The 12,057-nt window shown below is 40.3% G+C and overlaps 1 protein-coding gene across 1 annotated transcript in view; it reads left to right on the top strand.

Annotated features, from left to right (window-relative positions):
- LOC128660489 (uncharacterized) overlaps positions 1–12,057 on the top strand; it is an 808,651-nt gene that overhangs the window by 164,985 nt on the left and 631,609 nt on the right. The window contains exon 5 of the mRNA XM_053714366.1: positions 4,159–4,218. Within this exon, the coding sequence (XP_053570341.1) occupies positions 4,159–4,218 (60 nt within the window). The remainder of the gene's footprint in view (positions 1–4,158; positions 4,219–12,057) is intronic.

Here is a 12,057-nt window from a genome sequence, read left to right as displayed (position 1 = left end):
AATTCATTTATTTCTGATGCCGTAGTACACTTAACCAAACTTACGGCTAAGAACTCCGGATTCGCCATTCAAGCGCGTAGAGCGCTGTGGCTTAAATCCTGGTCAGCTGATGTGACTTCTAAATCTAAATTGCTTAATATTCCTTTCAAAGGGCAGACATTATTCGGGCCCGGTTTGAAAGAAATTATCGCTGACATTACTGGAGGTAAAGGCCATGCCCTGCCTCAAGACAGGGCCAAACCAAGGGCTAAACAGTCTAATTTTCGTGCCTTTCGTAACTTCAAGGCAGGAGCAGCATCAACTTCCTCCGCTCCAAGACAGGAAGGAACTGTTGCTTGCTACAGACAGGGCTGGAAACCTAACCAGTCCTGGAACAAGGGCAAGCAGGCCAGAAAACCTGCTGCTGCCCCTAAGACAGCATGAAGTGAGGGCCCCCGATCCGGAAACGGATCTAGTGGGGGGCAGACTTTCTCTCTTCGCCCAGGCTTGGGCAAGAGATGTCCAGGATCCCTGGGCGTTGGAGATCATATCTCAGGGATATCTTCTGGACTTCAAAGCTTCTCCTCCACAAGGGAGATTTCATCTTTCAAGGTTATCAGCAAACCAGATAAAGAAAGAGGCGTTTCTACGCTGTGTACAAGACCTCTTACTAATGGGAGTGATCCACCCAGTTCCGCGGTCGGAACACGGACAAGGATTCTATTCAAATCTGTTTGTGGTTCCCAAAAAAGAGGGAACCTTCAGACCAATCTTGGACTTAAAGATCCTAAACAAATTCCTAAGAGTTCCATCGTTCAAAATGGAAACTATTCAAACCATCTTACCCATGATCCAAGAGGGTCAGTACATGACCACAGTGGATTTAAAGGATGCCTACCTTCACATACCGATTCACAAGGATCACTACCGGTATCTAAGATTTGCCTTCCTAAACAGGCATTACCAGTTTGTAGCTCTTCCCTTCGGGTTAGCTACGGCTCCAAGAATCTTTACAAAGGTTCTGGGCTCTCTTCTGGCGGTACTAAGACCGCGAGGCATAGCGGTAGCTCCGTACCTAGACGACATTCTGATACAAGCGTCAAGTTTCCAAACTGCCAAGTCTCATACAGAGTTAGTTCTGGCATTTCTAAGGTCGCATGGGTGGAAGGTGAACGTAGAAAAGAGTTCTCTATTGCCACTCACAAGAGTTCCCTTCTTAGGGACTCTTATAGATTCTGTAGAAATGAAAATTTACCTGACGGAGGACAGGTTATCAAAACTTCTAAATGCTTGCCGTGTCCTTCATTCCATTCAACACCCGTCAGTGGCTCAGTGCATGGAGGTAATCGGCTTAATGGTAGCGGCAATGGACATAGTACCTTTTGCGCGCCTGCATCTCAGACCGCTGCAATTGTGCATGCTAAGTCAGTGGAATGGGGATTACTCAGATTTGTCCCCTCTGCTAAATCTGGATCAAGAGACCAGAGATTCTCTTCTATGGTGGCTTTCTCGGCCACATCTGTCCAAGGGGATGCCCTTCCGCAGGCCAGATTGGACGATTGTAACAACAGACGCCAGCCTTCTAGGTTGGGGCGCAGTCTGGAATTCCCTGAAGGCTCAGGGATCATGGACTCAGGAGGAGAGACTCCTTCCAATAAACATTCTGGAATTAAGAGCAATTTTCAATGCTCTTCTGGCTTGGCCTCAGTTAGCAACTCTGAGGTTCATCAGGTTTCAGTCGGACAACATCACGACTGTGGTTTACATCAACCATCAAGGAGGAACAAGGAGTTCCCTAGCGATGATGGAAGTCTCAAAGATAATTCGCTGGGCAGAGTCTCACTCTTGCCACCTGTCAGCGATCCACATCCCAGGCGTGGAGAACTGGGAGGCGGATTTTCTAAGTCGCCAGACCTTTCATCCGGGGGAGTGGGAACTTCATCCGGAGGTGTTTGCCCAACTGCTTCATCATTGGGGCAAACCAGATCTGGATCTCATGGCGTCTCGCCAGAACGCCAAGCTTCCTTGTTACGGATCCAGGTCCAGGGACCCGGGAGCGGTACTGATAGATGCTCTGACAGCACCTTGGGTCTTCAACATGGCTTATGTGTTTCCACCCTTCCCAATGCTTCCTCGATTGATTGCCAGGATCAAACAGGAGAGAGCATCGATGATTTTAATAGCGCCTGCGTGGCCACGCAGGACCTGGTATGCAGATCTAGTGGACATGTCGTCCTGTCCACCATGGTCTCTGCCTCTGAGACAGGACCTTCTGATTCAGGGTCCTTTCAAACATCCAAATCTAATTTCTCTGAGGCTGACTGCATGGAGATTGAACGCTTGATTCTATCAAAGCGGGGATTCTCGGAGTCAGTGATTGATACCTTAATACAGGCTAGGAAACCTGTTACCAGGAAAATTTACCATAAAATATGGCGTAAATACTTATATTGGTGCGAATCCAAGAGTTACTCATGGAGTAAGGTTAGGATTCCTAGGATATTGTCTTTTCTACAAGAAGGTTTAGAAAAGGGTTTATCTGCTAGTTCGTTAAAGGGACAGATTTCAGCTCTGTCTATCCTTTTACACAAACGTCTGGAAGTTCCAGACGTTCAGGCTTTTTGTCAGGCTCTGTTTTTAATGGCTATTTCCTCGGCTCGAAGAGTTTCTGAGTTATCGGCCTTACATTGTGATTCTCCTTATCTGATTTTTCATTCAGACAAGGTAGTTCTGCGTACTAACCCTGGGTTCTTACCTAAGGTAGTCACTAACAAGAATATCAATCAAGAGATTGTTGTTCCATCATTGTGCCCTAACCCTTCTTCAAAGAAGGAACGACTTCTGCACAATCTGGACGTCGTCCGTGCCCTGAAATTTTATTTGCAGGCAACTAAAGATTTTCGTCAAACTTCTTCCCTGTTTGTCATTTATTCTGGACAGAGGAGAGGTCAAAAAGCTTCGGCTACCTCTCTCTCTTTTTGGCTTCGTAGCATAATACGTTTAGCCTATGAGACTGCTGGACAGCAGCCTCCTGAAAGGATTACGGCTCATTCTACTAGAGCTGTGGCTTCCACTTGGGCCTTTAAGGATGAGGCCTCTGTTGAACAGATTTGCAAGGCTGCAACTTGGTCTTCACTTCACACTTTTTCAAAATTTTACAAATTTGACACTTTTGCTTCTTCGGAGGCTGTTTTTGGGAGAAAGGTTCTACAGGCAGTGGTTCCTTCTGTGTAAAGATCCTGCCTGTCCCTCCCGTCATCCGTGTACTTTTAGCTTTGGTATTGGTATCCCATAAGTAATGGATGACCCGTGGACTGACTACACTTAACAGGAGAAAATATAATTTATGCTTACCTGATAAATTCATTTCTCCTGTAGTGTAGTCAGTCCACGGCCCGCCCTGTTTTTTACGGCAGGTCTAAATTTTAAATTAAACTCCAGTCACCACTGCACCCTATAGTTTTCTCCTTTCTCGTTTGGTTTCGGTCGAATGACTGGGTATGACGTAGAGGGGAGGAGCTATATAGCAGCTCTGCTTGGGTGATCCTCTTGCACTTCCTGTTAGGGAGGAGATATAATCCCATAAGTAATGGATGACCCGTGGACTGACTACACTACAGGAGAAATGAATTTATCAGGTAAGCATAAATTATATTTTTTTGACTAAACCTCAGGCACTTCTACACCTTTGTGTAACTCCTTTTTTTCTCCATTTCCCTTTGGTCGAATGACTGGGGTTTGTGGGAAGGGGAGTGATACTTAACAACTTGGTTGTGGTGCTCTTGGCCGCCTCCTGCTGGCCAGGAGTGGTATTCCCAACACTAAATGATGACGTTGTGCACTGCAATTTCTTACTAGTCTAGGGAATTTTCCACCCTGTACCTATGTCTGATCATCTTTACAACTTAGTATCAAAATGTGTGTGTATAAATGAAACAATGGGATCTTACAACACATATATCAGTGTTTTATATTAATAAAGTTATTGGATTGCCACATTCAATTTATAACAGTTATAGCTTTAGACCTTTTACATTTCTAAGTAACAGATTAACTGTTAGTGAGGAATATTAGGTAATTTGCTACCAATGGGAACGTAAAAAAAGATATTTTTCTTTGCCATGTAGTTTTGCTGTGACTGGGTTGAATAATTCTTGTATTTTTTCTTTTCTTTTACAGTGCTACTATTTAGCTCTAGAAATGAGCAAGGACCCAAACTCTGTAGCTAATAAATATGAGGTAAGTAATACTGTGTTATAGGAAGCACTGAAAAATGTAAGGAGCTGCTGTAATTAAACATTGTTAATAGTTGGAGGGGGGGGGGCGGAGGCTATAGCTGAAGCAGCAGGTTGCTTCTAAGTGGAGCTTCTTGCTCCAATCTGACTTTTTAAAGGTTTATTTCAACATATTTCTTTAAAATATAAGTAAATACATGCACTGTGGTACCTAGAGGAGATTTGGAGAGCTGATATTTAATGCCTCTTCACTAAACAGAATACATTATTGTCACTCAGACCTATCCTACAGAGTTAAATTTTGACCGGTACAGAAGAGAATATGGCGGGCGTTGATAGATGGAAAGTAGTCGTCCTGCAACTTACTGACATCTGCTTTCAGATGCTGGAGCTACAGATAACTAATGATTTTAAGGAGGAGCTGCCTTACTGGAGGCAAATCACTTGGGTGGTGGAAGAACAAAGTAAACAGTGCAGATGTTACACTTGCCAGGTATGCTGATCTCCATATGAGTGGAATGGAGATTGCTATGTCGGAAGAATCAGCTTAGACTATGGAGGAGCTTTTGTGATTGGGGTTCCAGCACCACTAAAGACTGATCATCCGATTATCTACTCCCTGATCCCTGCCATTTGATACTAGAAGGGAGATTTTGGCTAGTTTAAGCAATAATGCATGAAAAGATCGCAGTCTACTCACCCCATATACCTTAGATAGATGTTTGTGTGGGAACCGACACGTTCACAGTACCGAGATTGATAGCCCGATGTCTGCATGCTATGCAGGTCACCTGTCGTCATCATTTTTTTTGAGTTCCGATATCTGTAAAGACCTGGGGAGGCAAGTAATTTACAGTGAGACCAGCCTGTCACAATGTGATATAGACCTTCTCCTGGAGCTCTTTAATATTGATAAGTTATGCTCCAATACGAATTTCCAGCCTACAAAAGTTTTCTGGCCTGGGAATATGTAATTTGCCTGGAAGGTTCTGCCATGGGAGGCCTTTAGATCACTTGCGGCACCTACCAGACTGCTGAACCGCCCTTTCGATCCCGGAGGCTAGTTTTGTGTACCATTTTTCTGGCATTTACTGTGAAACTAAGGGACGCTGACATAGGGTCGATAGTTTCATCTAGAAGGATATGTGAGAGTGGAAGTCGAGACTTTGGAGGTTTGCTCTGAAGGACTGATTCCGACTAACGATTTTCCAAGAGTTCATTCTATAAAATACAGCTCTGCACTGTTTGACTAATATCCATAGTTTATGTTTTTTGTAAAGAAACTGCAACTTTGCCAATCCACCAAGGAGATGGTACATTCTACACACATACCTTACCAATACCTTGAAGCCACAGCATCTCTGCTACGGAAGGCCGCATTTGGAGAGCATGCGGCACTGCAGGGAGAGCTTGAGCTTACAGTTGCTGCCTGTCGACACAACCATAAGTCTTTCCTATGTGTGGATTATATTCTTTCACAGTACCATTGCATCCTTAGTTCTACGGACTCATTACATTAGCTGTTGATGAAAATTAGAACTTACATGACACCTGTAGGGTTACCTGCATTCCCTCTGGTTATCTGCAGATCCATAGTTGGTTAAACTGCTGCAAGCTCACAACTCCCTCCCATGGCAGAAGCTTCTAGGCAAATGACATATTCCCAGGCCAGAAAACTTTTGTAGGCTGGAAATTCATATTGGAGCATAACTTATCAATATTAAAGAGCTCCAAGAGAAGGTCTATATCACATTGTGACAGGCTGGTCTCACTGTAAATTACTTGCCTCCCCGGGTCTTTACAGATATCGGAACTCAAAAAATATGACGACAGGTGACCTGCATAGCATGCAGACATCGGGCTATCAATATCGGTACTGTGAACGTGCCGGTTCCCACACAAACATCTATCTAAGGTATATGGGGTGAGTAGACGGCGATATTTTCATGCATTATTACTTAAACTAGCCAAAATCTCCCTTCTAGTATCAAATGGCAGGGATCTCACAGAAATATGATCCAAGTAGATAATCGGATGATCAGTCTTTAGTGGTGCTGGAACCCCAATCACAAAAGCTCCTCCATAGTCTAAGCTGATTCCTCCAACATAGCAATCTCCATTCCACTCATATGGAGATCAGCATACCTGGCAAGTGTAACATTTGTGCTGTTTACTTTGTTCTTCCACCACCCAAGTTATTTGCCTCCAGTAAGGCAGCTCCTCCTTAAAATCATTAGTTATCTGCTGATCCATAGTTGGTTGAACTGCTGCAAGCTCACAACTCCCTTCCCTCTTAGGTGGCCAACATTTAAGTAATATTCCTTTTTATTTGTCTGTTATTTCAATTTAGTTTATTTTAGCCTTTTGCATAGGTATCATTCTAATTCATGTTTTGATTTGTATTGTATGCAGTCTCACTGTACATTTTAAGACATTTAATATTCAGGGCTCTACAGCAGAAGGATTGAACTTCAGCTCAATATTTCATGCCTAAATTTCCCTTTTTACTAGATTTTTAGAGTGAATTATAATACATTTGCTGAATTTAGCTATGTGTAATTGAATCCCTTTAGGTCTTTTAATTAATCCATTGTTTCACCCTTGGTCTATGTTAGCAGAACACTTTACCCCGTAGTAGGCTAGATTACTCACTCAATCACATAACCTTTCTCTTAATTACCATCATTTTATAGAAGGCTTGGGGCTGTGCTGTCAGCTGCTGGGGCGGCATATGTGTGGAACCTAGAGTATCAAGGTTGTTATCCTATATATTGCTTTTTTAAAGGGACATAAAAACCCACACTTTTTATTTCATGAATTAGAAAGAGCATGGAATTTTTTTTATAATTTTATTTATATTTCAGCACAGAAAACAAAACAAAAAAAAAGACAATGTACCTTATACGTATAAACCATATGAACTTTCTCCTTAAACAACTGAGACCAAGAAAATCAAACATAAAATTGTTCCTAAAATCTCACATAGAAGGTTTCTTTATAATAGGATTAACATTTTCCCAAAAAGTGTCAAAGTAATAATAAAAAAAAAAGTACAAATCCTAAATAAAACTGATTCAGAAGGCAATGTGTCTATATTCTTCCTTCCTTCCTTTCACTGTGCTGGTATTTTCTATTTAATCTTAAAAAATCAACACAAAAAATATTACCCTTAGGGGGGGTGTTATCATGGATAACCTTCTTCAAGCCTTCCCTAATCAACCACCCAACCCAAAACCCCAGGGAAAAAAGAGGGAAAAAAATGAATTACCAGACCCCCAATAGCACAAGTTCTGAATTTCTGAATGGAAAAATCAGGTGTTCTATCTCATTGTCAGGGAATGTTTTAATAAATACTGACCATTTTCTAAAAAAGTGTGTGATATATATCTCCTTGTTTATGTTAGTGTCTATCTGTTCCAGCATACACTGTTTATTCGGACAATTTTTAAGCTCTGTTATGCTAGGAGTTGCACTCTTCTTCCACTTCTTAAAGATTAAATATCTTGCTGGTAAGATAGTTGAATTGATGATTTTATTGTGTACCTGAAGATCTTTTGTAAGTTCTCCAAGAAAGATTGTATGGATCAAAGTTAATCCCAGAGGGGAGATCTTCAGTACTTTTTATTGATCCAATATTCTAATTTAGACCTAAATTGTTAAATCTTGGGGCAATCCCACATCATGTGAATAAGGTCATTTGATAGTGACGAACATTTTGGACATTTATAAAAATTTCGGAGTAAAATACGTCCTAGATAGTAACTTAGTATGAGATTCCCTCCATGTTGTAGATAAAGTGGTTTGTTTAACTCTAGAGATAGAAACTTGAATAAGCCTTGCATCGATATTATAATGAGGTCTTAATAGATTCAAAGCAGAAGAAATACTTTCCAAATTTATCTCACCCTTATTGGAGCTCAAAAGTTGATAGCATATTGAAATTGACATGTACCCATTTCTTGCCAGCACGAGCCAATTCTCCATTTTCCCTAGGGACCAATTCCAGCCACACTCGTTTGCTAATTTGTGTATAAAATGTCTTGCTTGCAAATCAGCAAAAAATTCTTTATCAGAAAGATTAAACTCTCTTTTCAGGGTCTCAAATGTTTTAACGCATTGTCTCTACCAATTGAGAGAAATTATCCAGACCCAAGGTGTGCCATCTTTGAAAAGGTATAGATTGCAATCCTGCTTGAAATTTGGGATTCCCCAGAAATGGCATATAGTTAGATACATTGTAGTTCTTTTTTTTAATAATCTACCTATCTTCCACCATGCATGTAAGGGACACATAATTGTATTAAACCTTTTTACTTCCTGAGGTAATGATTTAGAGTTGCAATGAATTAGAGCTACGGGAAGAAATGGATGACTTACACTTTTTTCTAATTCGTTATTAACCACATAGTCTTTATTAAGAATCCAATCAACCACAATTCGTGCAATAAAAGCCAAGTTGTATAAACGTATATCTGGTAGTGAAAAGCCCCCAGATTTCCAAGGTAAAGAAAGATTAATTACGGAGATCCTAGGTTTTTTATTCTGCCATATAAAGCTTCTTAACATATTAACTTTTTCAATGTCCTTGCCCCTCAGAATTATTGGGATGCTCTGTAGCACGTATAATAATTTTGGGAGAAGAATAATTTTAAACATTGCAATGCAACCTGCAATAGAGAGCGGTAGATTCTACCACATTTTCAGACTATCTCTAATTTTTGTCAAAACTGGTAGTATATTGAGTTTATAGCACTCAACGGTATTGGACGAAACAATAATTCCAAGATATCTAAAAGAATCTGTTACTCTAAAAGGTAGAATCAGTGGGGAGTCTTTATTTTTCCCGACCCAGAGACGTTCTGATTTTGAGTCATTGATCCTGTAGCCAGAGAAGGAACCAAATTAATTTGTAATCTTGATGAGTTTTGGTATATTAATTCAGGTATTGGAAATATACAGAAGGATATCGTCGGCATATAACGCAATTTTAAGCTCCTTTTTTGATGCCTTCCATTTGTTGCCTGACCATAATTGCCAGGGTTTCAATAGATATATCAAAAAGAAGAGGAGAGAGGGGACACCCCTGTCGAGTTCCTCTCTCGAGTAATATCTCTGAAGATATGTTATTAGCGATTATCTTTTGTATGCGGTTTATTATAAAGATTTTCCACAAATTTAAGCAACTTACCTCTGAGACCAAATTGAGAAAGAGAGAATAATAAATGATCATGATGGAGTCAAAAGCTTTTTCAGCATCTGGGGTGTCCCCACCTCTCCTCTGCTCCATCTTTTCCAAGGTCTTAAAATAATCTATAATAACTAAGACTTCACTGATTTTAGCTGACTAATTCCGTTTTTGCAAAATCGCTGCTTGGTCTTTGTGAATCAGATCAGAAAGTACGAGTTGTAGTCTCTTAGCTATAATAGAGGTGAGGATCTTATATTCTGAATTTAACAATGCTATAGGTCTATAAGACTCTTTTTTTTTTTTTTTGGTAGGGTCCTTCCCTGGCTTCAGGATTAGGGTAGTGTGGGATGCAGTAAAATAAGGGGAAACTGGATTGCCATCAGTATAAATATCATTAAAGAATTTACTTAAAGCTTGGACAATTGCTGGTGAAAGAATTTTATAAAATTTGTTAGGTAGCGCATCAGGACCTGATGTTTTATTTAGTGGGAGATCTTGAATAGCTTTTGAAATTTCCAATGCAGAAATAGGAGAGTTCACAGCAGTGACTGATTCAAGATTAAGAGAGGGATGGGAAATTTTGCTCCAGAAGTCAATAGATTGGGCCTTATCTGAGTTTCTAAAAGAATAGAGCTCTCAGTAATAATCTGATAATTTTTTTGCAATGTCTTCTGGATTTGTAAGAGTTTTTCCTTCATGACACAGCCTATCAACCAGTGGGAATCTTCTCTCTCCTTTTTTTTTTTTTTTTTTAACAAATTTGCCAATAATTTCCCGGCCTTATTACATACCTATATAATCTTGCTTGGAGTCTTTGCTCCTTCTGTGTCTCTCGGTGTATTAAAAACGCGTCCCTCTCGCTTTTTGATCTATTATATTTGGCCCAATTTTCTGGAGAACTATCAATCCGATAGAGATTATATGAATTAATTACTGACTTTAATACTTCTGATTCTTTTATTTTAATTTTTTTGTATCTATTCACACTATAAGCAATCATTTCTCCCCTAAGAACTGCCTTTGCAGCTTCCCAAAATGTAGCCGGGCGATTGATGTATGCTTTATTAAAGTGTACATATTCTTCATATTTAAACTTAAGCCAATTTTTTAATTTTAGGTAATTTGCTAAATATGTGGGGAAGAAAAAGCAAGAAATCCCTGATTTGAATTCATTAAATTGAAATTGCAAGAAGATAGGGCCATGGTCTGATATACAAATTGGAGAGATTCCTGCTTTAATTTGCAGTTTACAAAGCCTTTCATCAATTAAAAATAAATCTATCCTAGATAATGTTTTGTGGGCTTTGGGTAGACAAGTGAAGTCTCTTGCGTCCGGATTCTGTAATCTCCATATATCCCTAATCAAATTTTGGGAAATCTTCTTGAACATCTTAGTCTCCAAATTATCTCGCTTACTCTTCCCCGCTCTAAGATTCTGCCTTAGCCTATCTAAGGGATAAAGTGGTGCCATATTAAAAACCCCCCCTAGGATCAGGTATCTCTCCAGGTTTACAAGAATTTTTGCTTGCAATGTATCCCAGAATATTAAATCAAAAACATTAGGCGCATAGATATTGCACAATGTGTATAAAATCCCAGCTATTTTTATTTTAAGAGTTAAAAATCTCCCCTCTGGGTCCATGATAACATGCAAGATTTCATATTTAATTATTTTTCCTATCAAAATTGCAACTCCTCTTTTTCTCTCTATGCCTGTTGAGGCTAAAACGTCCTTAATCCAGGAGGATTTTAATTGTAATACCTCATCTGAATTCAGATGGGTTTCTTGTAGAAAAGCTATATGTGTGTCTGTCTTTCTGAAATTAAGAGAGCAGAAAATTCCCATAGCTTACAGGGAGTGCAGAATTATTAGGCAAATTAGTATTTTGACCACATCATCCTCTTTATGCATGTTGTCTTACTCCAAGCTGTATAGGCTCGAAAGCCTACTACCAATTAAGCATATTAGGTGATGTGCATCTCTGTAATGAGAAGGGGTGTGGTCTAATGACATCAACACCCTATATCAGGTGTGCATAATTATTAGGCAACTTCCTTTCCTTTGGCAAAATGGGTCAAAAGAAGGACTTGACAGGCTCAGAAAAGTCAAAAATAGTGAGATATCTTGCAGAGGGATGCAGCACTCTTAAAATTGCAAAGCTTCTGAAGCGTGATCATCGAACAATCAAGCGTTTCATTCAAAATAGTCAACAGGGTCGCAAGAAGCGTGTGGAAAAACCAAGGCGCAAAATAACTGCCCATGAACTGAGAAAAGTCAAGCGTGCAGCTGCCAAGATGCCACTTGCCACCAGTTTGGCCATATTTCAGAGCTGCAACATCACTGGAGTGCCCAAAAGCACAAGGTGTGCAATACTCAGAGATATGGCCAAGGTAAGAAAGGCTGAAAGACGACCACCACTGAACAAGACACACAAGCTGAAACGTCAAGACTGGGCCAAGAAATATCTCAAGACTGATTTTTCTAAGGTTTTATGGACTGATGAAATGAGAGTGAGTCTTGATGGGCCAGATGGATGGGCCCGTAGCTGGATTGGTAAAGGGCAGAGAGCTCCAGTCCGACTCAGACGCCAGCAAGGTGGAGGTGGAGTACTGGTTTGGGCTGGTATCATCAAAGATGAGCTTGTGGGGCCTTTT

This window comes from Bombina bombina, chromosome 5 (genome assembly GCF_027579735.1).
Source record: "Bombina bombina isolate aBomBom1 chromosome 5, aBomBom1.pri, whole genome shotgun sequence".
Lineage (NCBI taxonomy): Eukaryota > Metazoa > Chordata > Amphibia > Anura > Bombinatoridae > Bombina > Bombina bombina.
This window is presented reverse-complemented; position numbering and strand designations above follow the sequence as displayed.